Raw genomic sequence first — 22,213 nt, 5'->3', positions numbered from 1 at the left:
CGCCACTATTCGCATAAAATATTATGCATCATCGCTCTATTTTGTGAACGGAATAATCAAGCCACTATTCGGGCTCGCCGGAGAGGGCCATTCAATTCATGAAACGCCGGAAGGGCCGCCCGAAGGCCATTCGATTAACCGAAACGCCGGGAGGGCCAATCACATGAGTTGTGGTAGTCGGGGTTCTAGGATTTTCGATTCGTAATTTATTGGTGTCATACATTAATGACTCATAAACATTTCTACTATATCAATGCGGTCAATTACCTTATTGCACTAAGCCATAATATCTAGAAACATCTCAATTATATCTCATAGTCACTTTCATTCTTTCACGTGCCAATATATTATCAGACTACACCACAGGTGCAAATATTCACCAATACTATATTAGCATATCACATATAAAATAATGGAGTGTATTTACATTTCTCCAAGATATTGCATTAATATAAATATCCCAAAGATATTATCTCATGTCACAATGCTTCAACGTATCACATACATTTTATTATAACGTATTAGGAATATAATATCTCCTAATATCTCAATATCGTCACATGTCGAAATACACAACATCAAGGTCAAATCTTTCTTAGATAATGACCACCAAATTTTACAAGCTTCCACAACATTTTATTACTATATGTGTCCATATAATATACACATAAAACGTGAAGACAAATAAAAAATCCAGTCCCCACAATCAAAGCCCAATATATATATGCTTTACACACTACTCACGCCAAATCTAAATTAGATAATGACAAACCAAGTTATACAATCTCAACAATATTTTATTACTATATTTATCCATATAATCAAATATGTGAAAAATTGGAAAAGTCAACATTCCCAGTCAACGGTCAAAGTCAACGGTCAACAGTCAACGGTCAAAGGTCAACACATCATGATCAAGGTCAAACTCAACATGTCATAGTCAAAGTCAAACTGTCCTGGTCAAAGTCAAACCGTCTCCGGTCAAAGTCATGTGAGTCTGGTCAAAGTCAATTCATCATTGTCAAAGTCAAACTGTCGTTTCCATGTTCGACAGGTCCAGGGTCATAGCCATGGTTCATGGCTAAGGTCAAAGGTGCATGGCTCATGGGCTCATGACCAAGGTAATGGTTCGGACCCAACTGGCCAAGCCCAAACCTTAGAACCCAAAAGTCTAAAACCAATTTATTAATTTTACCCGACCCAATTGGGATCAATGTTAAGTCCTATGGACTAGCCCAAGCAATATCAGAAACGGGCCCAAAACTTTAGACTGAACTGGCCCAAAACTAATTGGAGAAGGCCCAAACAAAACTTAATTAAACTGGTCCAAAAATTAAAACAAAACGGGGCCCAATCAAAACTAATTGGAGAAAGGCCCTAAACAAAACCAACTAACATCGGGCCCAAAATCAACTAATAGAGTTTTGGCCCAACCCAAAACTTTATATTAGATTTCGGCCCACATAAAATAATCTAAACCGGCCCAAACAAACAGCTAAGGCCCAAGCCCAAATCGGCTTGTTACGGTTCATCTTCTTCACCCATCAACAGCCACCAAAATCCGGCCACCACCAACCTCCACACAACCACCCCTTTCAACCCATCGGTTTTACTCATTTAGAAAACCCCTACAACTTTAACAAAACCGAAAACTCTAATTCTTAACTTCACATATCGACCCAAAACTAGATCTGAGAGTTTACTGCCGCAATTAATGGCTTGTTTCCAAGCTTTTCCCAAGCTTTAACAACACCCCTTAACACCCATCGAAACCCTCCATCACCCAATCAAAAACAAAAACCCAACATACAACATCAAGATCCAAAATCATAGACTGGCGATTTTATGGCAGCCATTAACAACGGTTCAAGCTTTCTCCAAGCTCCAACTGTCGACGCCATTAACGTCCCCTTCCAACCTCAATCAAACCTCCTAACCCCATTACCAACAACCCATTCAAATACCCAAACAAAAAAACCCAAACAACAAAGTTTTCTCTAAACTAGGCGATTTTTGGTCGCCATTATCACAGTTGTTCAAGCTTCCACCACACTCCCCAGTAAACCAACAATCTCAATTCGTATCCCAACCACCGTATTAAACCTTGTAAAGGTTCAGAAAAAGAGATAGTATATGGGGCGATTCTTGGCTCAAGAATACCATTGTCGCCTCACGAGCTTCAATGATCAAAAAACAAAATATAACCGACTTTACTAGTAAAAACAGAACAAATCATAGACGAGAATGAACAGGAAAAAAAATCACAGAAAACCTCGTTCTCTCGTAAAACTGTTATCTCCGAATAAACTGTATATGCGAGAAAAAGAAAACTAAAATACTCACAATAACAGTTTATATGGACAGTAAATTCATAAATTCTAAACAGGCGAAAATCATAGTTCTAGTAGTGGTGAGAGTTAACTCTACTCACCTGTCTTAACAACTCCACGAATCTCTCGTAGTCCGAGCCGTCGCGCTCCACCCTCCAGAAATCCAGCTTTCATCTCTGCCTCCATTTTTAATATTCTATTCTCCAGGAACCCTATTTTCTAGAAAAATGTGTTTATATACTTGGGTCGAAACCCAAGCCCAACGGAACTTCTGCCCAAAACCGGCCCACGATCCCGAGTCCAATCCGAGCTAATTTTGAAAGAAAATAAATAAATTAAATTAATTTATAAATAGAAAAATACGTATTTAAAAATACAAAATTCGTTACGGTTTGGCGGTGGGGATATAGCGTGTGGCAATAGTGTGGTAGCGATGAGGAAGGAGGGTAGTGATTATCTTGGTGGTCGATGGTGTTGTGGTGATGAGGAGGATTGGTTATGGACCGAGAAGCCGGAGTACAAATCAAAATCGGGTCTTCTTGGTTTTGGCCTCTTTGGAAGGTGGGGTGGAAGCAATTTTATGGCGATGGGAGGAGGTGGTCGGGGTTGTGGTAGTGATTTGGAAGGTGATTAAGTGTGGTAATGGTGGGTGGAGGTGATGGGGATGCAAAGCGGCAAGGTTGGGTTTAGATCGGTGGAAGAAGAGGGTGGAGGATTAATGGGTGTTGGTACCGGTAGTCCGGGTGGGAGGTGGTTGAGAAGAAGGTTGAGTCGGCCAAGACCGGTTGGGATTAGGGGGCGGTGGTGGTGGTGGCTGTAGGCGGTGGTCGGGTTTCCAAACGGGGTTTAAAGGAGGCGGTGGTGGTGGCGGCGATGAGGTGCCATGTCGGGTGGTTTATGGGGGGTGGTGGGAGGTGGTGGTGAGGGTGTGGGCAAAGACAAGCGGTGCCGCAAGTTCTTGGGGAAGAAGAAGGTCGGGGAAGAAGAAGGTCTGAAGAAGAAAGTGAACAGTGGCGATTTTTATTTTTTATTTTTTATTTTTTATTTTTTATTTTTTTTCAATAACAGGGAGTTTATTTGATGAGATGCACAAAACAGAGAAACAGAGAGTTTATTTGATGAGATGCACAAACCAGGGAGGTTATGTGGTATAGGATGATGGGAGGGTGTTTTCACATAACTGGAATATAAATAAGGGGATGAGGCCCATTTCTTGGAATATATACATTGTTCATACACTCATTTGTTTCGGTTGGACCGGGCCGTTTATTATTTCGTGTTTCAGAAATATATTTGACTTTTCATCTATCCAAATTGTTTTTTATTTCGTATCAAGAGTATACTCCACCTTTCATCTACCCGGTATTTGTGAGTGATTAAAAAAAAATGTAGTGTTGTTTAGGGAGTTTTGTCCTTGAGAGTCACTCTATGTTGTTTTCGATATGATATATGCGTTGTTTGATATGTTTGATATTAGAATGGTGACAAACACATGAAGCCATGCCTTATCTGAGCCTGTGCAGATTTAAAGATAAAAAGAAACGGTTCTATCAAGATAATTAAGTAATCTTTTGCGTCCGTTTTCACATCGCCAGGCACCTAATTGATAACTACCCTTCAATAATGACTTGAGTTGGTATTGATTCCATAGTCTCTGAATCCCTTTCACAGGAAGGAATACAAAATCGCAAAGCTAGTTTATTGTAGCCATTGTTATTATCTTGTCCCCATTTAGATCCTTTGGAATTCACTTTCAAATGCCCCACAATACAAAAAACAAAAATAAGTAGTGATGTGGTAGCGTTAAACAGTAACAAAGACGATTTTCTTGGGGTGCTAGCGTTAAACAGTAACAGCAGCAGTGTGCCTTTGCACTGCCATTAATGGCCAATGTCTTGGATCTGAAACTCAATGTCCCAGTATCCCTCAGCTTGAAATGCACCATCTGGATTTCAATGTGCTTTCGATCACTTATATATATCTATTTAATTCATGTACTGACGGTATTTTTATTCCGTTTAATTTTCCTACCAATTGTATTTGATTTATTGCATTTATTTGGTTATACAGTTATGCTATGGCTATGCCTATAACAAGTTTTATTGCAATATCGCTACAGTTGTTTGATCATTTCTCACTGTAACACTGATTCTTAATTAGTCTAACTGTGATTTGTGACTTTGACACATTATACTGCTAGTGCTGTTTGACATTTGCATATTGTGAAAAGCCTAGCAGACAAGATTTCCGAAACTCGTGTCACATTTTCAGATGAACAACAATAGCCATTGATACATATTATCGGTCGTAAAAACTAGGCCAAGTTCCCCAGGATTCTGAGACCGACCCACAGTCTGGAGGCTAAGCACAGACGTCTGTCTAGCCAAACCAACACGCCTTTACCGGTTCTTGGGTGTCTTAGTGTCTTACCATAGAGCCCAGGCGCGTAGATTAATAAAAGGTACCCATTAATAAACTTTGACCTTATACACTATCTATTTTCATCGGATTATCCTTGTCCATTTTAAATCATGGTTAAATCTTCCGATTGGATTTGATTCATTTGGTTTGAAGTTGGCCAACCTTCCAGCCGTATTTCTTCGTTGCCATTCTTTATCTCAATATATATATATATATATATATATATATATATATATATATATATATATATATATATATATATATATTGTAATGCTTCAGGATATTTTCAATACAAGATAATGTTGTGTTGTTGTCATCTTTGGTAAATGAGAGCGACAACTGGCATCAGATCAGTTTTACAGTTATTTCCTTAGTTACTTGTAAATTTGTAATACGTTAGTACAAAATCAATAAAATTGAGAAAAGACCACTCTATAGTCTATACTCCTGTAGTGATGTATTTGTACCATTTACGTGAAGGAATTGACAATTATTATTGTAAACGTGTGAATTAGTTTGGGCTTTACAATATCAAGCTCTCACTTCTTGGGGGTTGGGGGGGGGAGTTGAATTAGGTCTGACATAGTTCAAGTATGGGGTATTTATAGTTGTGGAGCAAGAAAATCTGCGTAACACATGGACTGGCTAGGAGCCTTGCAATGATGGGGAGTGGTTGCAGTAGTTCGGATAATGCAATGAGGGGTTGTATAAGTATGACTCTGTTAATGATTGCATCTGGATAATAGGTGATGTTACTAGATGGAAACTTCCATATGAGGGTATGCGAGTTGAGTTACTCTAGAGCGATCTCGTAGGACGAATATCTTAGATCGGATGAAGCGAACTTAAGTCATAAAGTTGGTGCGGTATTTCTATTTATGCTAGACACGTGTTCGATATTTCTGGATGATAATACTACTCCCTCACAACTATTAAATTAATTATTAATGATATAACTTTATCTGTGATTAGAGGTCAAAAATGGAGGTTGCTTCTTTCATTCGATCTTCTCCTATGGTTTGTCGGTCTAAAGATTTCAAAGATCACTAAATCAAAAGCCCAAAAAGCCCGAGCCCAACTAAATAAGATACTTTTTCCTGACCAGGTAGGGGACCACACGTGTCACGCCTCGCACAACAACTAACGTCAGTTATCCGTTAGTTGTCCGTTACTTGGTGAGTGTCGGCACACAATACGGCAAAAGAAATAGAAAACAACGGAAGACTTGTACCAACCTTGGCCACGTGCTGCTTCGCCCATGCTTTACTAATGCGACTGAAATATCCACGTGGAGGGATATTGTTTTATTGTAGGCTGGGGAAAAAAAAAAAATTGGGCTTTCAATTCAAAACAATTGTAGAGAATAGTATTTTGTGATAATGACTTACAAAATCATTTTCATTAATGAAATAACTCACGGACCTAATTTTTTTATTTTAATAACTTTCAAAGACAAAATAAGTTGACCCGGTTTATTTTATATTTCTTAAATACCACTTTTACTCTTTTCTGTTAATAAACAAAATTACGAGTGAGAAAACCCAAAATCTCTTTTTTCTCCAACTGACTTGACTTTTTGATTCATGAGTCACCTCATCAAACTACAAATCGAATCTCTTCTCTGTTTTAATCAAACGAAATTACGAGAGATAAAGCCCAAAACCCTTTTCCTGTTTTAATCAAACGAAATTACAAGAGAAAAAAATCTAAAACCAAAGTCGAGAAATAGACGAAGTTGTGTGAAGCTTCAGTTATTTTAAAGAAGTTGAACAAAGATGACAACCATTATCCAAAAAATCAAAAACATTGAAGATGAAGTATCACACCATTATCATTTTTTTTTTTATTAAATCTTGGTGGATCTTTAGCTCAAATGGGCGAGTACTTTGGAGATATCCAAAGGTAATGGTGGTTCGATTCCACCAAGATCCTCTAAAATTTGAATGTTAATCAAACAATGATTGTTTATTTTTTACTGTTGAACACGTATTGTTCATACCTACTTTAAATATGAACACGTATTGTTCATATCTGTTTTGGGTATAAACATTTATTGTTCATATCTGCTTTAGGTTTATGTTTTTTTGTTGGTATGAAAACGTATTTTTTATATCTGTTTTGGGTATGAACAATCAATATTCATATCTGTTTTTGGTTCATGTTTTTTTAAGTAGGTATGAACAATCAATGTTCATGTATGTTTTGGATATAAACATTTACTGTTCATATATATTTTGGGTATGAACAATTAATGTTCATGTCTGTTTTGGGTATGGACATTTATTGTTCATATATGTTTTTGGTATGAACAATCAATGTTCATGTCTGTTTTGGGTATGAACAGTTATTGTTTATATATGTTTTGGGTATGAACAAATGTTCATATCTGTTTTGTTCATACCTAATGTTCATAATTTTGGGTATGAATAATTATTGTTCATATCTGTTTTAGGTTCATGTTTTCATAGCCACAATCAATATTCATAGTTGATGTTCAACATGGGTAGGTATGAACAACGTATTGTGGGTATGAACAATCAATATTCATAACTGGATCAATGTTCATACATGGATAGGTATGAACAATACTCGTTCATAGCTCAAATAGGTATGAACACTCATTGTTCATAGCTAATGTTAATAATTGGGGGTATGAACAATCAATGTTCATAGCTATTGTTCATAACCGGGTCGTTTCAGTTGGGTCGGGCAATTTTTTTTTCAGGGATATATTTGACATTTTATCTACCCGAGCCGTTTTTATTTCGCATCAAGGGTAAACTTGAACTTTCATCCATCCGGTCCTTGTGAGCATGGCCCAAAATATCGCCGAGATATCCGATATCTCGCCGATATATCTCGGTAAATTGGTACACCGAGATCGATATTTCCGAGATATATCCACCGAATATTAAACCCCTTTTTTTCCGAGATATATCGGAATTTCCGATATGAAAGTTTATATCGCCGATATAATCGATATATATCGGTTGACTTTTTGACCAATTTTTAATAATTTAATATTGAAATTTCCGAAATATCCGATATATCCGAGATATATCAGCGAGATATCCGAGATATCCGAGATATATCGGTGAGATATCCGATATTTTAGAAACTTTGGACTGGTCACCAAAAAAAACCGAGATATCCGATATATCCGATATATCCGATATATCTCGGTTTTTGGGTACACCGATATATTAAACGATATCGAAATTTTGGGCCTTGCTTGTGAGTGATTACGAAAATAACTATCCTTTCGGCCGAAATAGGTCCTGTCCAAACACTTGGAGCATTCTAGACAGTTGACACGTACATCCTTGACAAACCGAAACTTCGAGCAAAAGTAACGGAGGGGGCTGTAATATAACTAACGACTAGAAGAGTCCCACATTCGTAGGGTCCACTCTCTAAATAACAGCTCACCACGCACCTCTCCTGCTTGTTCTATAAATAACAGAGGCGCTTACTGCTTTCTTCTTGCTCTTTCTCTCCTATTTCTTCTTCTTCTTCTTCTTCTTCTACTTATTCTCAAGGTATATTTTATTATTTTTTCTTCATTTGACTCATTTGCTTACTACTGTTTGGTTATTGATTTGTATACATACAATCTATAAGATTATGTACATGTGAATTGCTTCAAAGCCATCATCTTTATATTGATCAGTGATGCTTTTACTTCCTATGTGCTTTGCTGGACTTAAGATTTTGATATTGTTCATTCTTATCTGAAATCTGTCTTTTTATCTTCTGTATTATTGAAATCCCAGTGCTTTATTTGCTAAGATTTATTATTATGTCTTTTTTACAGTATCTATAATAAGTTTTAGTTATGGCCCAGTTTCAAAACGACGATCTTGAGTATGCTGATGAATATTACGGCACTGAATTTGAAGATCATGCCTTTGAAGAAAACCAACAACAACAGTTACAGAACCCTGACGATTCAGATGTTGAAGATGACTTATTAGACATGGTACGTTTCTTCTTTTGTGCCCGATTTTATCCAAGGGCGAATCATGCTACTGATAAATTTGACATTGAATTGCCTTTTTAGGACCAGCCAAACACTGATACTTCGGCACTTGAGGCTAGGAATGGGAAAGATATCCAGGGTATACCATGGGAGAGAATGAATTATACGAGGGATAAGTACCGTGAAAGGAGGTTGAACCAATATAAAAACTTCGAGAATCTCTCGCGTTCTCATGAACAACTTGATAAGGTTAGCTGCCATCATATTTCATTAGAGTGTCTACATTTTGTTCTTGTTATGTATGACTGACTTGCCTCATTTATGCGGATGAGAGAAGAATCAACGCCGTAGCAAATGACACATGTATTTTATGTGGTTTTGCATTTTGATGCTTCCCTCACCACGTGGGTGAACGAGTAATGTTTCCTGTCTGTAATAAGAGTTCATTAGCAATGACTATTATAACGTGGTTATAAGGAAAGGATTTCGATACTGAGGTGGTACATCTCATGTATGGCCTCTAAAACCATGCTCATTTGTAATCTTCCTTGTCCAGTTTGGTTCTTAATGATTCAGCTATCCTATACAGATTTTCATGGAGATCTCATTTTCATGTGCATGTATACTTCGCATAGATCCTTTATTTGGATGCTTAGTTCTATGGTTCAGAGTGGAAGACAAGCTACTTGAGCATGGACTGATCTTTTTAATTGAATAAATTTCGAGCAGGAAATGAAGAAGGTGGAGGGAGGGGGTAACTTCTATGAGTTCCAGTTCAATACAAGGCTTGTCAAATCAACTATTGTTCATTTTCAGGTAGATGTCTCGTCCAATAACTTATGTTACTCTCTAGTTGAGTTTTCTCCCTTCTGTATTGACACTCTTGAAGTCCTAGGCGTCACTTAGTCTCAATGGTGCTAGTGATTCTCTCATATTGTTTTAATTCCTTTTTCCTTTAATATCACGCAATAGCTTCTCGATTGGCCCCTTTCTGGATTAAAGCCATAAAGTTATGAAGTTGCAATTACAAATACTTTGCTGTTGCAGATTAAATTGGTAAATATCCCATATTTGTAATTTGTCCTCAACTATTATACAATACCACCAATTTGTTATTTGTCCTCAACTACCATCAAGATTCAAGATTGTCCGTTTCCCTTATTAAGCGTAGCCTGAAAGTCATTAAATTGAGCAAGAAGTTATTTACAGCTTAATTAGAATAAGATTTTAGTTAGTTGTTCCTCTTAAACCTTGGTAGCTTAATTAACGCGTCTGTTGCAGATGAAAATTTTCTTCTGTTTCAAGAGTCATACCAAAGAGAATCTAAAAAGCTTCTATGAATTGTCCCACAGTTAAGGAACACATTACATGTCGCTGCTTCAAATCTTAGATGTTCATGTCTTGGCTCTGAGTCACCATCATGAGTTGTTAACTCAGAGTCCGTTCTGCTTTATCATCTTGTAATTTTGCAGGTCCTATACTTGTATGTTTCTCATAATTTATGGAAATTAGGCATGTGACTTTGCTTTATGCCCTTATGCATCATTTTATTCTTGGAAAGGTATGATGTTTGTAATTGAAATTTTATTTTACTTATTAGTGGATTCCATTAATTCGATTATCATGAAGTTATGCTTCCCTACTGACTGGAATTTGAGAACTGTTTCAGATTACACTGGTTTTGGCGAGAAAAAATAATGCTATTTCATAATTCTTTGACTCTGCACATCTGTTCAGTAAATGGACGATTCCATACAGTTTTCTTTCTGTTTAGCTAGATTAGGTCATTGAGATGCTATGCCTAATTTACGAGGATCCAGACATTTTTTGTGAGTCGGTGCATGCGGCTTTAATGACTTCATAACACTTTGAGGTGTATATTCCTCCTATATAATCATTTGGTTTTCTTTAGCTGAGGTTGCCATGCAATGTTTGGAGGGTGCTACTCCTGAAAACTATGACCCGGATGTTGACATTGGTATTATCAGATATGAATCTCCAAAGTTATCTTCTTTGTTTGCTAAATTGGGACTCTCGAGCAATTTGAAATTATTATTATTTTTAATTTTTTAATATAACGAGCTGACTAGGAGGTGGGTTTTCTTACTTCCCACAACATCCACAGACACTAACACAGATGTGGCTTTTGTAGAAGACTATGCAAATTACTTTCTCTACTGGTTAATAAATTATTCATTGTGTTGAGCACGCGTTCAATTTCCAAGAAGCTATGCAGTAAGTTGGTCATATGTATTGCTCTAATTCCAATGTAATTTTATATCAATTGTATATCATAACGTAAGCATGGTTTTATGGTGTGTATATTGCAGTTGCTGATGGACCTATTTCTAGCATTCTAAAGTTTATTCAATAATATTACTTTGTCGTAATCTTTCTGTGGTCACAGCTAAGGAGTGTGATTGGTACCTTCTTGTTAGAGACTTCGAATAGCTGCTCGTTATTTGTAGATTTGCATGACTTGTATAAATATATCTCGTTATGTGTCTTTAACCCCTCCTGTGTATCGATTAGGAGGAACGATATTTATCTTTCTTTCAGCATTAAAAGCAGGATGGAAGTTCTTCCTCAGCAGCTGGAGGAAAAGGCGACCTGTCCATATGGTATGATAGGAAAATATTTAGAATTTAGTGGCCTCTGTAGAAGTTCATGTCCCCAAGTTTTGTTGGTATTTTCGGGGTCATGAAGAGGCTGACAACGTTGTTCATCACCGGTTATGTGATGAGCCATTGTCTCAGTTATCTGGTTCATAGAGAAAATAGGAGTCCCCTTCTCTATTAAATGAAATATGCTCTATTATGGAGTACATTTTGAAGAATGTTCATTTTCTCGGATGTAGTGTTATGACTGCAGCTAAGCGTTTTTTGTTGCCTGCTCTCCCTGCCGACTCAATATTTCTGATATTCAATAAGCTGTTCATTTGTACTGCATAAAACATTAGATACGCTGATGATATGAGTTGCTGGTACCTTTTTTTTCTTCTTCTAAATTTCGTTGTGAACCTCGAATATTTCTTTGACTGCTACAGGAGCTCTTATTGTTAGAACTTAGTGATAGTGGACAGACGACAAGATAGAACTTACTGGTACTCTAATAGTGTATGGTTTGGATGGTGATTACATATTGAGCAGTTGGCGCACAAGCGCATAACTTATTTAGATTTTTGTGTGTATATAATGTCTTTAACGTTTAGTATTTTAAACAGAGTCATAAAAAATTGGCTGCAGTTGTAGACCACTATGAAGACTGCACATAATTGATTTAAATTTCTCATATAACCGCATTAGTTGCATTTACCTAACTGTATATGGCAGTCTCTGGAACTTTTAATATCTGGTTGGATCATAATACTTACGAAAGCAGGGAACAATTAGAGTACTGGTCTACTATGTTGTTTATGGGTTTTTCCTACCAGTTAATTTATGTAATGGTCTGTCAATGATCCTTGTTCTTGTGTAGCTGAGGAATCTATTGTGGGCAACATCAAAGCATGATGCATACCTGATAGAGAACTACTCTGTCATGCATTGGTCATCTCTACTCCGAAGTGGTAAAGAAGTACTCAATGCAGCCGGACCGATTGTGCCCGCCATGGTGTGTAGGATCATTTTACACTGGAATCTTCATTTCTATTGAGACAGATCCATAAAGTGATTTGGTTAATGTTACTTCAACAGAAATGTGCTGGATCCTTCACACAATCACTTTCAAGAGTACAGATTAGCACCATGGCTGTTAAGGATAATCTAATGGTGGCTGGTGGTTTCCACGGGGAACTTATTTGTAAGGTAGTAGAATTTTCAGAATTCAAGGACCCAGATGACGTGGGCATTAATTTTGAGAATTATAACTTAAGCATTTGAATCAAGCTTACATTTTTCTCTTTGGTGATTTATTATCTTTGCCAGTATCTGAATCGCCCTGGAGTTGGCTTTTGTACAAAAATTACTGATGGTGAGAATGCTATCACCAATGCTGTGGACCTGTACCAAGCTGCTAAGTAAGAACATGTTCACCACCTCTCCTCTATCCTTTCTCTTTAAGTTCCTCTTGCATGCAAGAAATGCAAAATTGAACTTACAAAGCCCCCTGCCATTATCTAACTTGTTTTCCTGCAGCGGCACTACAAGACTGATGACGGCAAACAATGATGCTGCAGTGAGGGTCTTTGACACTGAAAATTTTGCTTGCCTTGGTCGGTTCACCTTCCCCTGGTCCGTGAATGTGAGTACACTGCAGCATCAACCACTTTAACACAATTTGTGGCAAGCAACTTGCTGTCATATTTGGAATATTCTGCTAACTCTTTGATGTCTGCTGTAGAACACTTCTGTTAGCCCTGACGGAAAGCTGCTTGCTGTTCTCGGTGACAATGTGAATTGCCTTATTGCTGATGCTCAGTCGGGAAAAGTAAGTGCAATACTTGCATAATCAGCTAGTATAATCTCAATTAGTATTTATGGTGGTAACTTGGTTATATCTGAGAAGGCTGATATTGATTTTGTTGCAGGTGGTTGGGAGTCTTAGAGGACATTTGGACTATTCCTTCGCCTCGGCGTGGCACCCAGATGGCAGGATCCTAGCTACTGGTAACCAGGACAGCACATGCAGACTCTGGGACGTGAGGAATCCTTCTCAGTCACTTGCTGTTCTCAAGGGTAGGATGGGAGCAATAAGAGCAATCAAGTTCAGCTCAGACGGCCGATTCATGGCAATGTCTGAGCCAGCAGATTTTGTTCACATCTATGATACACAATCTGAGTACAGCAGAGAGCAGGAGATTGATCTTTTCGGTGAGATTGCAGGAATATCCTTCAGCCCAGATACTGAGGCTCTCTTCGTGGCAGTGGCTGATCGTACCTATGGAAGCCTTTTGGAGTATAACAGGAAGCGTAGCAATCGATATCTATACACTATCATCTGAATTGGGTTGCTGACGGTTTATTTAGAAAATTTTGAATACAGAATAGTAGTTCTCACGGCAAGTTCGATTAATATGTGTGCAATTGTAAATTAGATTCTTGTAGGAGTGTTGTTTGGGCAGCCAAAAGTGAAGATAGTTTTGTGTATATATAGTTTATGGGGAAGTTGTTAAAGGTTTGTAGTGGAAAGGTGTACCATATATTGTTGAAAGTGGCTGCTTTCAGTGTGAGAGTTAGCTCTCGCAAGGAATCCACATTTGGTTAAGTACTCTTTCTTGTTTCGGAATTCACCAAGCCTTTCTTTTGACTATTCTCTTTAATTTAGGCAAATATTGTTTTCTCAGGCTCGAATAAACGTCTAACATGGACTTGAGAACTATCATGGCAAGACCATGGTCATGCTTATAAAAACAAAAAGACCCCGTGGTCAAAGTTTCTCAAAATGTTGGTTCAAGTGGAGAAAGTTGCCTAGAAATTTAGAATCCATGGGTAAGTACTGAATAGGGGTAGTCATAAATTTTGGCACAATGTTATGCTTTCTTTGCCTTAAGTTGATGATGGACTACAGCAAACTCTTTCTCAGGTAAACAAAGGTATCAACTTATACAGTTATACGTACCTGACTTGTGTACATAATTTTGCAAAGGACGCGTTGACGGCAGACTCAAAAATGCTTTTAAAAAAACAAGAAAATCAGCTTGCAGGGTTATGTGACTTTCACATTGAGCACGGCCTGAATTGTGCCCCTGTTGTTTCACATTGAGCGCAGCCTGAATTGTGCTCCTGTTGTTTCACCATCGCTGTGGGTCTTTCCCTCGGCTTTAAAGCAAGGTCAGTCAAAGAAACTTTTGGCATTGATTTTATGCCAAAAATTAAAATTGGAGACGATTGAGCTTTCTCCAAGTCAGCTTCAACTCACAATTCTTCTTTGCAGACAATAATGATAAACATACTCAATGCCGTCATTTATACTGCACCAAATACTATGCAGTCTTTTATACTGCACCCTTCTTCCAGCAAAAGTAGTTCTTCACCTCAACACCCAGATTGCACTTTGGTTGCATAAGTTCGGTTTTAATATTAGTGGGTTTGTGTTGATTGTGAAAAAACTACAAGCAGATGTTTGAGGGAAAAGCTATGGGCAATGTAATAGAATACAAATACGATAATAAGTATCAGATTTAGTAATATTTGTTACACTTGAACTCAAACAGTTAGGTACTAGGGTGTTTTAAATTGAAGGGTGAACTAGTGTTACCCCCCTACTAGATGAGCCAATTAGGATTTCCCCCCCACTAGATGGGAAATTAGGGTCTCCCTCCTAAACACACGGTCAACTTGGTTTGACCGTTAACTTTCAAGTCAAATAACTGAAAATGACATAAATGCCCCCACCTAATTAAAATTGAATATTTTCTTTTTGAAAACAATGAGGGCATCTGTGTAATTTTCAATTGTTTGACTTGAAAGTTAACGGTCAAACCAAGTTGACCGTGTGTTTAGGGGGGAAATCCTAATTGGCTCATCTAGGGGGGGGGGGGGGGGGGTAATACTAATTAACCCTAAATTGAATCCAAGCCCTTTACCTGACTGTATTATCACCACACTTCCGGAGGCCAAAAACCTGAAGATAGTTTAAGAACTTCTCAGGGATGCAAAGTTTCAACTCCTAAAAGCCATGGAGTTGAAAGACATTACATGGGACGATGAAATCCTATTCTTGAAGAAAACCATAGATAAGCAAAAACTCCCAAGAAGTTCCAAATTTTGAGCTTATTTCAAACACGGCCTACTTAGTCCTCATTTAGAGATTCGATTGACAAGAGCATATAAAATACCTAGATGCTCAGCCATAATCTACTACCGTTAAGAAAAAAAAAACATCCCAGTATCTGATGCTGTACTTCCAGAGCATACCTCCGAACCAGCTCATACACATAATATAATCCAGCAATAAAAATTGAGCACGTCTCCAATCCAGCTCACCCACATCGTATTATCCTACAAGAAAGATTGAACAACGTTCACTAACATAATAATATTATGAGGTATTACTACATAAAAAACTTAACAAGGTTTTACACATTTTAAAAAAATACAACAAAATCAAGGAATGGTTAAATAAGATATCATTAGAAGATCACAAGTTCAAAACGACAGGAGAGGGAATCGACATATCATATAGCACAATAGGCAGAGATACTATATAAAGGGGCGTTTTCATAGTTTCTAGGGATTAAACTCAATAAGTTCAAGTAATGAATTAAACTTACATCAACAATACTTATACTGGTCGAGCCATTGAAACGTGATACTGTGAAGAAGAAGGTAGATAAGTTACATTCCTAAAGAATAATATATGTTTACACCTAATGTCCTAATGAGGTCTAAAAGATAGCATTAAACATATAAGATGTGATTACAGTCTCCTACAAATATCATTAGAAAAGGATATCTGTGACAATTATAAGTCATAAAGGACATATAAAACAAAAACTATAAGCTGGAGATGTGGAAATGCACACCTGTGGAAAGACATGCTTATTACTGTTGGGAGGAATCTGGTGTAGGTATGGGTTGATGGTCTATAACCAATGGAGGGCTTAGATCTCGATGGGTTGCCAGTTTTTGTTTTATGGGCCTTGAACATCTCCTCCGCCTCAATCACAACTAATCTCTTAACCTGTGAAATAAAAATAAAATGTTTTATCACAACCGTGTTTCTCTTTTATGTTATAAGAAAATGGAAAAATGAGATAATGACAAAACAACCGCAATTGATTTCAAACCTGCTGTAGCATCCCTCTGACAGTAGGTATTCCATCTCATGACAGTCCGGTTGCATTTGCGCAGACGTAAAGCCTCTAGAGTGCGTCTGTGAAGCTTCCTGGTACCCGGCATGCCTCTCACCAAGGTAATATATATGTGAGGGCTCCATGCAATTGGCACACACGCTTTGAAAGCCTTGAAAGCATTCATTCTTTTGCCTCTCAAGCCAAACTACGAGTTTCCAAAATAACAACCCTCTCTAAAGGAACAGCCAAAACACAACAATTAGAAATTCACCTCTCGAGCATTTGAAGATATAATTGTCCAAAAACCCAACAAGCAAGCACCATATAGTCTAAAATAGTTGGTATTCAGAACTAAATGCAGTTGGACAGTCTCATATTTAAAATGTTTAACTTCATTTTATACCCCAAGCATCTCCATTTATCACACTATCATAGTTCTATTAAACAATGTGAAACCCAATTTGTTCTCACACTATCAAGATGTCCAACTTAATCTTTAATTTGGAATCGAAGAAAAAAATACCATTTCGAAGTGGATGTAAAAGAAAAACAATATTTATTATGTCAGAATGAATTTAAAAAAAAAAAAAAAAAAAACCCTAACCTTGCTTTGCTTATGCAGTGAACGCACCTCGAACAAGGAAGCCGAAGAGAGTGAAGAAGCTGTGAAAATGAGTATAGTGAGAAAAAGGACTCACTTTGCTGCTTTGGGCTTTTGTGGGGTTTTTTAAAATGGAAAAAAAAGCCCATATATAAATGGGCCTGACGATTGACTAAGCCTTTAAAAGTCGGCCATTATTTACTGATTTCAAAAGATTGAGTTTGATACTGTGGATGAGAATATATAATCGTTGATGGGTTTGTTTGATTGATTAATTATAGTTTATGCTGATATCAAGGTTATTAAAGGGTTGTATTATGATTGACCCAGACCGGCTGACCGGCTTTCTGATCCAAACCATACCGGTTTATCTTTATCTTTATATCTATCTATATCTATATCTATATCTTAATATTAAAGCTCCCACAAAGGGTATTTTTCGAGCTCTATTAAAATTCCACATCATCATCTCCTATTAAAACGGGACTCAATTTCCTATTAAAACAAAAATTCCTCCTCTATTAGAAAAAAGAAATTATAACACTTCTAATTAAAATGGTAATCTTTTTCCTATTAAAATAGGAATTCCTTCCCTATTGAAAAGGAAAAATATAGTATATCTAATTAAAATGAAAATCATTCTCCTATTAAAACGGAAATTATATTTCTAAATTAAGTCAACTATTAAAACGGGGTTAAAAAATGGGTTTATAAAACTTAATTAAAATAATTTGTTAGAAAATTAAAACGGGTTTTTAAAACTTAATTAAAACGATTTGTTATGAAATTACAATAGGTTAGCGACTAAAACGGGAATCACGATTTGTTTGAAATTTTTTATATGTATATAGTTATGATTGTTGAACATGAAGCTCCCACAAGGGGTATTTTTCGAGCTCTATTAAAATTCTAGGTCATCTCCTATTAAAACATAAACTTCTCTCCTATTTGAAAATAGAAATCATTTTTTACAATGAGAATTTCTCTCCTATTATAACGGGAATTATTCTCCTATTAAAACAAATTCTAGCACTTTTAATTAAAGTGGGAATCCTTCTCATATTAAAACAGAATATCTCTCCCAATTGAAAAAACGGGTTTTTAAAACTTAATTAAAAATAATTTGTTAGAAAATTAAAACGGGTTAGCGACTAAAATGGTAGTCCCAATTTTCTATAAAAAATCTAAATATTATCAAGAGAGCCGGTGCGTATGCACGGGCCTATAAGCTAGTCTTAATATTAAAGCTCCAACAAAGGATATTTTTCGAGCTCTATTAAAATTCCACATCATCATCTCCTATTGAAAAGGGAATTCCTTTCCTATTTATTAGACACTTCTAATTAAAATGGGAATCAATTTCTTATTAAAACAGAAATTCATCCTCTATTAGAAAAAAAAAATTATAACACTTCTAATTAAAACGAAAATCTTTTTCCTATTAAAACGGGAATTCTTTTCTTATTGAAAAGGAAAAATATAGTATATCTAATTAAAACGAAAATCATTCTCCTATTAAAACGGAAATCATATTTCTAAATTAAGTCAACTATTAAAATGGGGTTACAAAATGGGTCTATAAAACTTAATTAAAACAATTTGTTAGAAAATTAAAACGAACTTTTAAAACTTAATTAAAACGATTTGTTATGAAATTACAATAGGTTAGCGACTAAAACAAGAATCGAACATGTTTTCAAAAGAGCCGGTGCGTATGTACGGGCCTACAATAATAAATGAGAATTTCTCTCATATTTGAAAAACGAGAATCCTATTATAACGGGAATTTCTCTTCTATTAAAACAAATTCTAGCACTTCTAATTAAAGCGGGAATCATTCTCCTATTAAAATATGAATTCCTCTCCTATTGTAAAGGAAAAATCTAGCATATCTAATTAAAACGAGAATTATTCTCCTATTAAAACAAGATCTCTCTCCCAATTGAAAAAACGGGGTTTTAAAATTTAATTAAAACTTCATTTAAAACAATTTGTTAGAAAATTAAAACGGGTTAGCGACTAAAACGGTAGTCAAAAGAGCCGGTGCGTATGCACGAGCCTACAAGCTAGTCTTAATATTAAAGCTCTCATAAAGGGTATTTTTCGAGCCCTATTAAAATTCCACATCATCATCTCCTATTAAAACGGGAATTCCTTTCCTATTTATTAGACACTTCTAATTAAAACGGGAACCAATTTCCTATTAAAATAGAAATTCCTCCTCTATTATAAAAAAGAAATTATAACACTTCTAATTAAAACAGGAATCTTTTTCCTATTAAAACGGGAATTCCTTCCCTATTGAAAAGGAAAAATATAGCATATCTAATTAAAACGAAAATTATTCTCCTATTAAAACGGAAATCATATTTCTAAATTAAGTCAAGTATTAAAACGGGGTTAAAAAATGGGTTTATAAAACTTAATTAAAACAAATAAAACTAGGTTTAAAACCCTAATTCCGGTCTTTATTAGCTTAAAACCCATTGACTTTATTAATTACACCTAAAGCCCACCCGATTTTTTGAAATGTGAAATAAAGGTTCCAACTTCGGTAAGTTTCGAGTTTAAGTCTTTTCTTTGTGTTTCATTTATTCAAAATGCCCATTTTACCCTTTTCAAGTTTTTCCTCACAAACACCTCTCTTCTCAAAATATATCTTCATCACCACACTCCAACATACACTAGCTGTCGACCTTCGCATCTCCCACAATCAAAGTAATCACTTTGCCTCTCCATCTTCTTTTCTCCCCACTCTCTTTTTTCCTCTAATCGTTCTAAAAAAAATGAGTGTTTTATTATTTATGATTTTGGGTTTCAAAATAACCTTTGAAATTTGGTATTGATTGACTTTTTGGATTTCATTACAAATGAAGCATTTCCCCTTTATGTAGATTAGTTTTATTGCATACCCCCTGTGATTTCAAGCGGTTGCTATATATATTGATTGTTTAATTTAATATCTGATTTTCTTTACTTTGAATTATTGATATTGTTACTACATACTTTGTAAAGTTATACGTTGAATACATTGTGTAATATTCTAATTGTGTTTTCAAGGTCATTTAACTCATATTGTTTTTGGCACTTGAAGAACAATGTTGGTTATGTTATACAGAAAGATAACAAATTGAGAAAATATGTTGTGAAACTATTTTCTGATTGTGCTTATATAGCTTCTTATCATGAATTTTTGCCTTGTGCTGAAAAGTTGAAGAAACATGGCGGTTTTCCTGTGCAAAGGTTTTTGACAGATATTAGATTGGAAAATTGGGCAAATGCATACTTTCACAATGCTCGACACTAACTGATCGAATGTTTCAATGAATGATATGGATCGCTAAAGAGCGCTTCCTGCCTATTATTCCTATGCTTTTTGGAATCATGGAAAAGATGATAGAAATGACTTGGAACAGATTGGAGGAGTCTATGAAATGGAATTCCGTTTTATGTCCAAAAATGGAGATAGTACTGGTTAGTAAGGTTGAAGCTATAAGGACTTTGAGGGTGGTTAGATCAAATGAAAATCAGTTTCTAGTTCATAGCGATGTCATTCATTCAGTTGATTTAATGAATAGATCATGTACTTGTAACTATTAGCGTGTCGATAATTTCCCTTGCATACATGTTATCGCTTGTATTGGTAGTAAGGGTGATTCCTTTTATGGCTACATTGATGAAGGATATACGGTGATCGCGTTCAGGCAATGCTACTCACATTCTATCAAGCCAGTTCCGAATGGTTCTATGCTAAGACGCATGCCTTATTCTCCTGCGGTTTATCCGTGTAGTCCAAAGATTGGTCCTGGTAGACCCAAGAAGAAAAGAATTGAAAGCACCGGTGTGATTCGTTAGTCTATGATTAGTTTTGATGTTCTTGGCAAACCATATGTTTTTAGTTGTCTTAATTGGGATTTTTAAGTTTGGTCTTTTGACATTTATTAATGAGAAATTGATATTCATTGTATACTTTTATGGAATGTTGATACTCATTTGAGATTATTCTAGCTAGTCGGTTTGTTTTATTTTTCATTTGTTATAATGAAATTTATAGTCTGTAAAATTATTCATGTTGCGGCGTAATCGAAAGGCAACATTCATGTTGTAGCCAGATTGAGAGTGCAACATTCATGTTGCAGACGACTGATAAAGGCAACATTCATGTTGCGATCTGGTATCCAGATTGAGAGTGCAACATTCATGTTGCGATGCATTGTATCGAATTGAGAGTGAAACATTCATGTTGCAGTTGTAATTGAGAGTGCAACATTTATGTTGCGATCTGTTGTAATTGTAATTAAGAGTGCAACATTCATATTGCAGCTTGTAATTGAGAGTGAAACATTCATATTGCATGCAAATGAATGCGTGAGACTTCATTGAACCCATCTCTTTTAAAGGAGACTTCTCCATTTTACAGTGTCATGCTATGTATTACAACTACATAGTTTGATGTTTCCTTTTAAACTTGGTGTTTTTGTCTTTGGAATCATGTACTCATAATGTAGACAAAGCTAAACCCATTTATTATAAACTTGGAATTTAGGAAGCAATTGGCTAATGAGGTATTCAACGTCTACTGATACAAATTGCAGGGATTGTAGGTCATCCTATATAGGGTATGAACTTTACTACATATTCATAACAACAATCACAATTCACAAGAATGAACTTAAGCACAAAATGGGATTTATGAAGTACCAAATTCTCAAGAAATGACGAAACAGAAGCCTCAGTACCACAACCTTTCATCTCTAAGAACTGAATGAACCCTAAACATTGGCCCAAACTGAATTCCAGAAAATTTAGGCATAAAAAAGTAACCAAACTTTACAATTATGCTAACATTTTCTTAACTGCCATCATTCCAATTCAAGATCCACAACCATCATCATTTATAACTATCTCAGATTTGAACTAGGTAAAACGAGCTAATAAATCAACCAAAATAGAGAACATTTAAACCCTAATTTCATTCACAAAAGATCTAACTCGATTCATAAGTTCCAAATCAACTATATATTACATCGACACCACTAACATTGAAACATTCTAATACTAAATACTAAAGACAGAAACATTGAAACATTGAAACAAACCCTAAACAAATATCTTCAAGAACTAGTAAATTTGGTAACCGCCTTGGT

General features: G+C 36.0%; 2 protein-coding genes across 8 annotated transcripts; one reads left to right on the top strand and one right to left on the bottom strand.

Annotated features, from left to right (window-relative positions):
* Positions 1-8,142: 8,142 nt before the first annotated feature.
* On the top strand, positions 8,143-13,956 carry LOC147502232 (putative WD repeat-containing protein C2A9.03). 7 transcript variants are annotated; one of them, XM_086607141.1, is made up of 11 exons: positions 8,242-8,290; positions 8,585-8,730; positions 8,812-8,979; positions 9,460-9,546; positions 11,263-11,351; positions 12,208-12,342; positions 12,426-12,536; positions 12,657-12,748; positions 12,867-12,972; positions 13,072-13,158; positions 13,259-13,956. In XM_086607141.1, the coding sequence occupies exons 5-11, from the start codon at positions 11,349-11,351 to the stop codon at positions 13,670-13,672; spliced, it is 948 nt and encodes a 315-aa protein (XP_086463267.1). In that variant the 5' UTR covers positions 8,242-8,290; positions 8,585-8,730; positions 8,812-8,979; positions 9,460-9,546; positions 11,263-11,348; the 3' UTR covers positions 13,673-13,956. The 7 variants fall into 7 exon arrangements, with proteins under 7 accessions (XP_086463262.1, XP_086463263.1, XP_086463267.1 ...); XM_086607140.1 differs by having other exon boundaries at positions 8,566-8,730; XM_086607136.1 differs by lacking the exon at positions 11,263-11,351 and having other exon boundaries at positions 8,143-8,290; positions 8,566-8,730.
* Positions 13,957-16,200: 2,244 nt separating this feature from the next.
* Positions 16,201-17,239, bottom strand: LOC147502231 (ribosomal protein L30 family protein). Its single transcript, XM_086607143.1, is given in 5 exon segments — positions 16,201-16,286; positions 16,288-16,353; positions 16,460-16,484; positions 16,486-16,694; positions 17,070-17,239. Coding segments are annotated over 4 exon segments (327 nt in total). The 5' UTR covers positions 16,650-16,694; positions 17,070-17,239; the 3' UTR covers positions 16,201-16,214.
* Positions 17,240-22,213: the final 4,974 nt, after the last annotated feature.

This window comes from Coptis chinensis, chromosome 4, assembly GCF_015680905.1.
Source record: "Coptis chinensis isolate HL-2020 chromosome 4, ASM1568090v1, whole genome shotgun sequence".
NCBI lineage: Eukaryota > Viridiplantae > Streptophyta > Magnoliopsida > Ranunculales > Ranunculaceae > Coptis > Coptis chinensis.
Note: the sequence above shows the minus strand (reverse complement) of the source record. Positions and strands in the feature narration are given on the sequence as shown.

Bases quoted from the DNA above. Each gene is read 5' to 3' on its own strand.
- LOC147502232 (XM_086607136.1), top strand. From the start codon at position 8,587: ATGGCCCAGTTTCAAAACGACGATCTTGAGTATGCTGATGAATATTAC. The intron at 12,537-12,656 runs GTAGTAGAATTT...TATCTTTGCCAG, and splicing joins ACGGGGAACTTATTTGTAAG to TATCTGAATCGCCCTGGAGT. The intron at 13,159-13,258 runs GTAAGTGCAATA...ATTTTGTTGCAG, and splicing joins CTGATGCTCAGTCGGGAAAA to GTGGTTGGGAGTCTTAGAGG.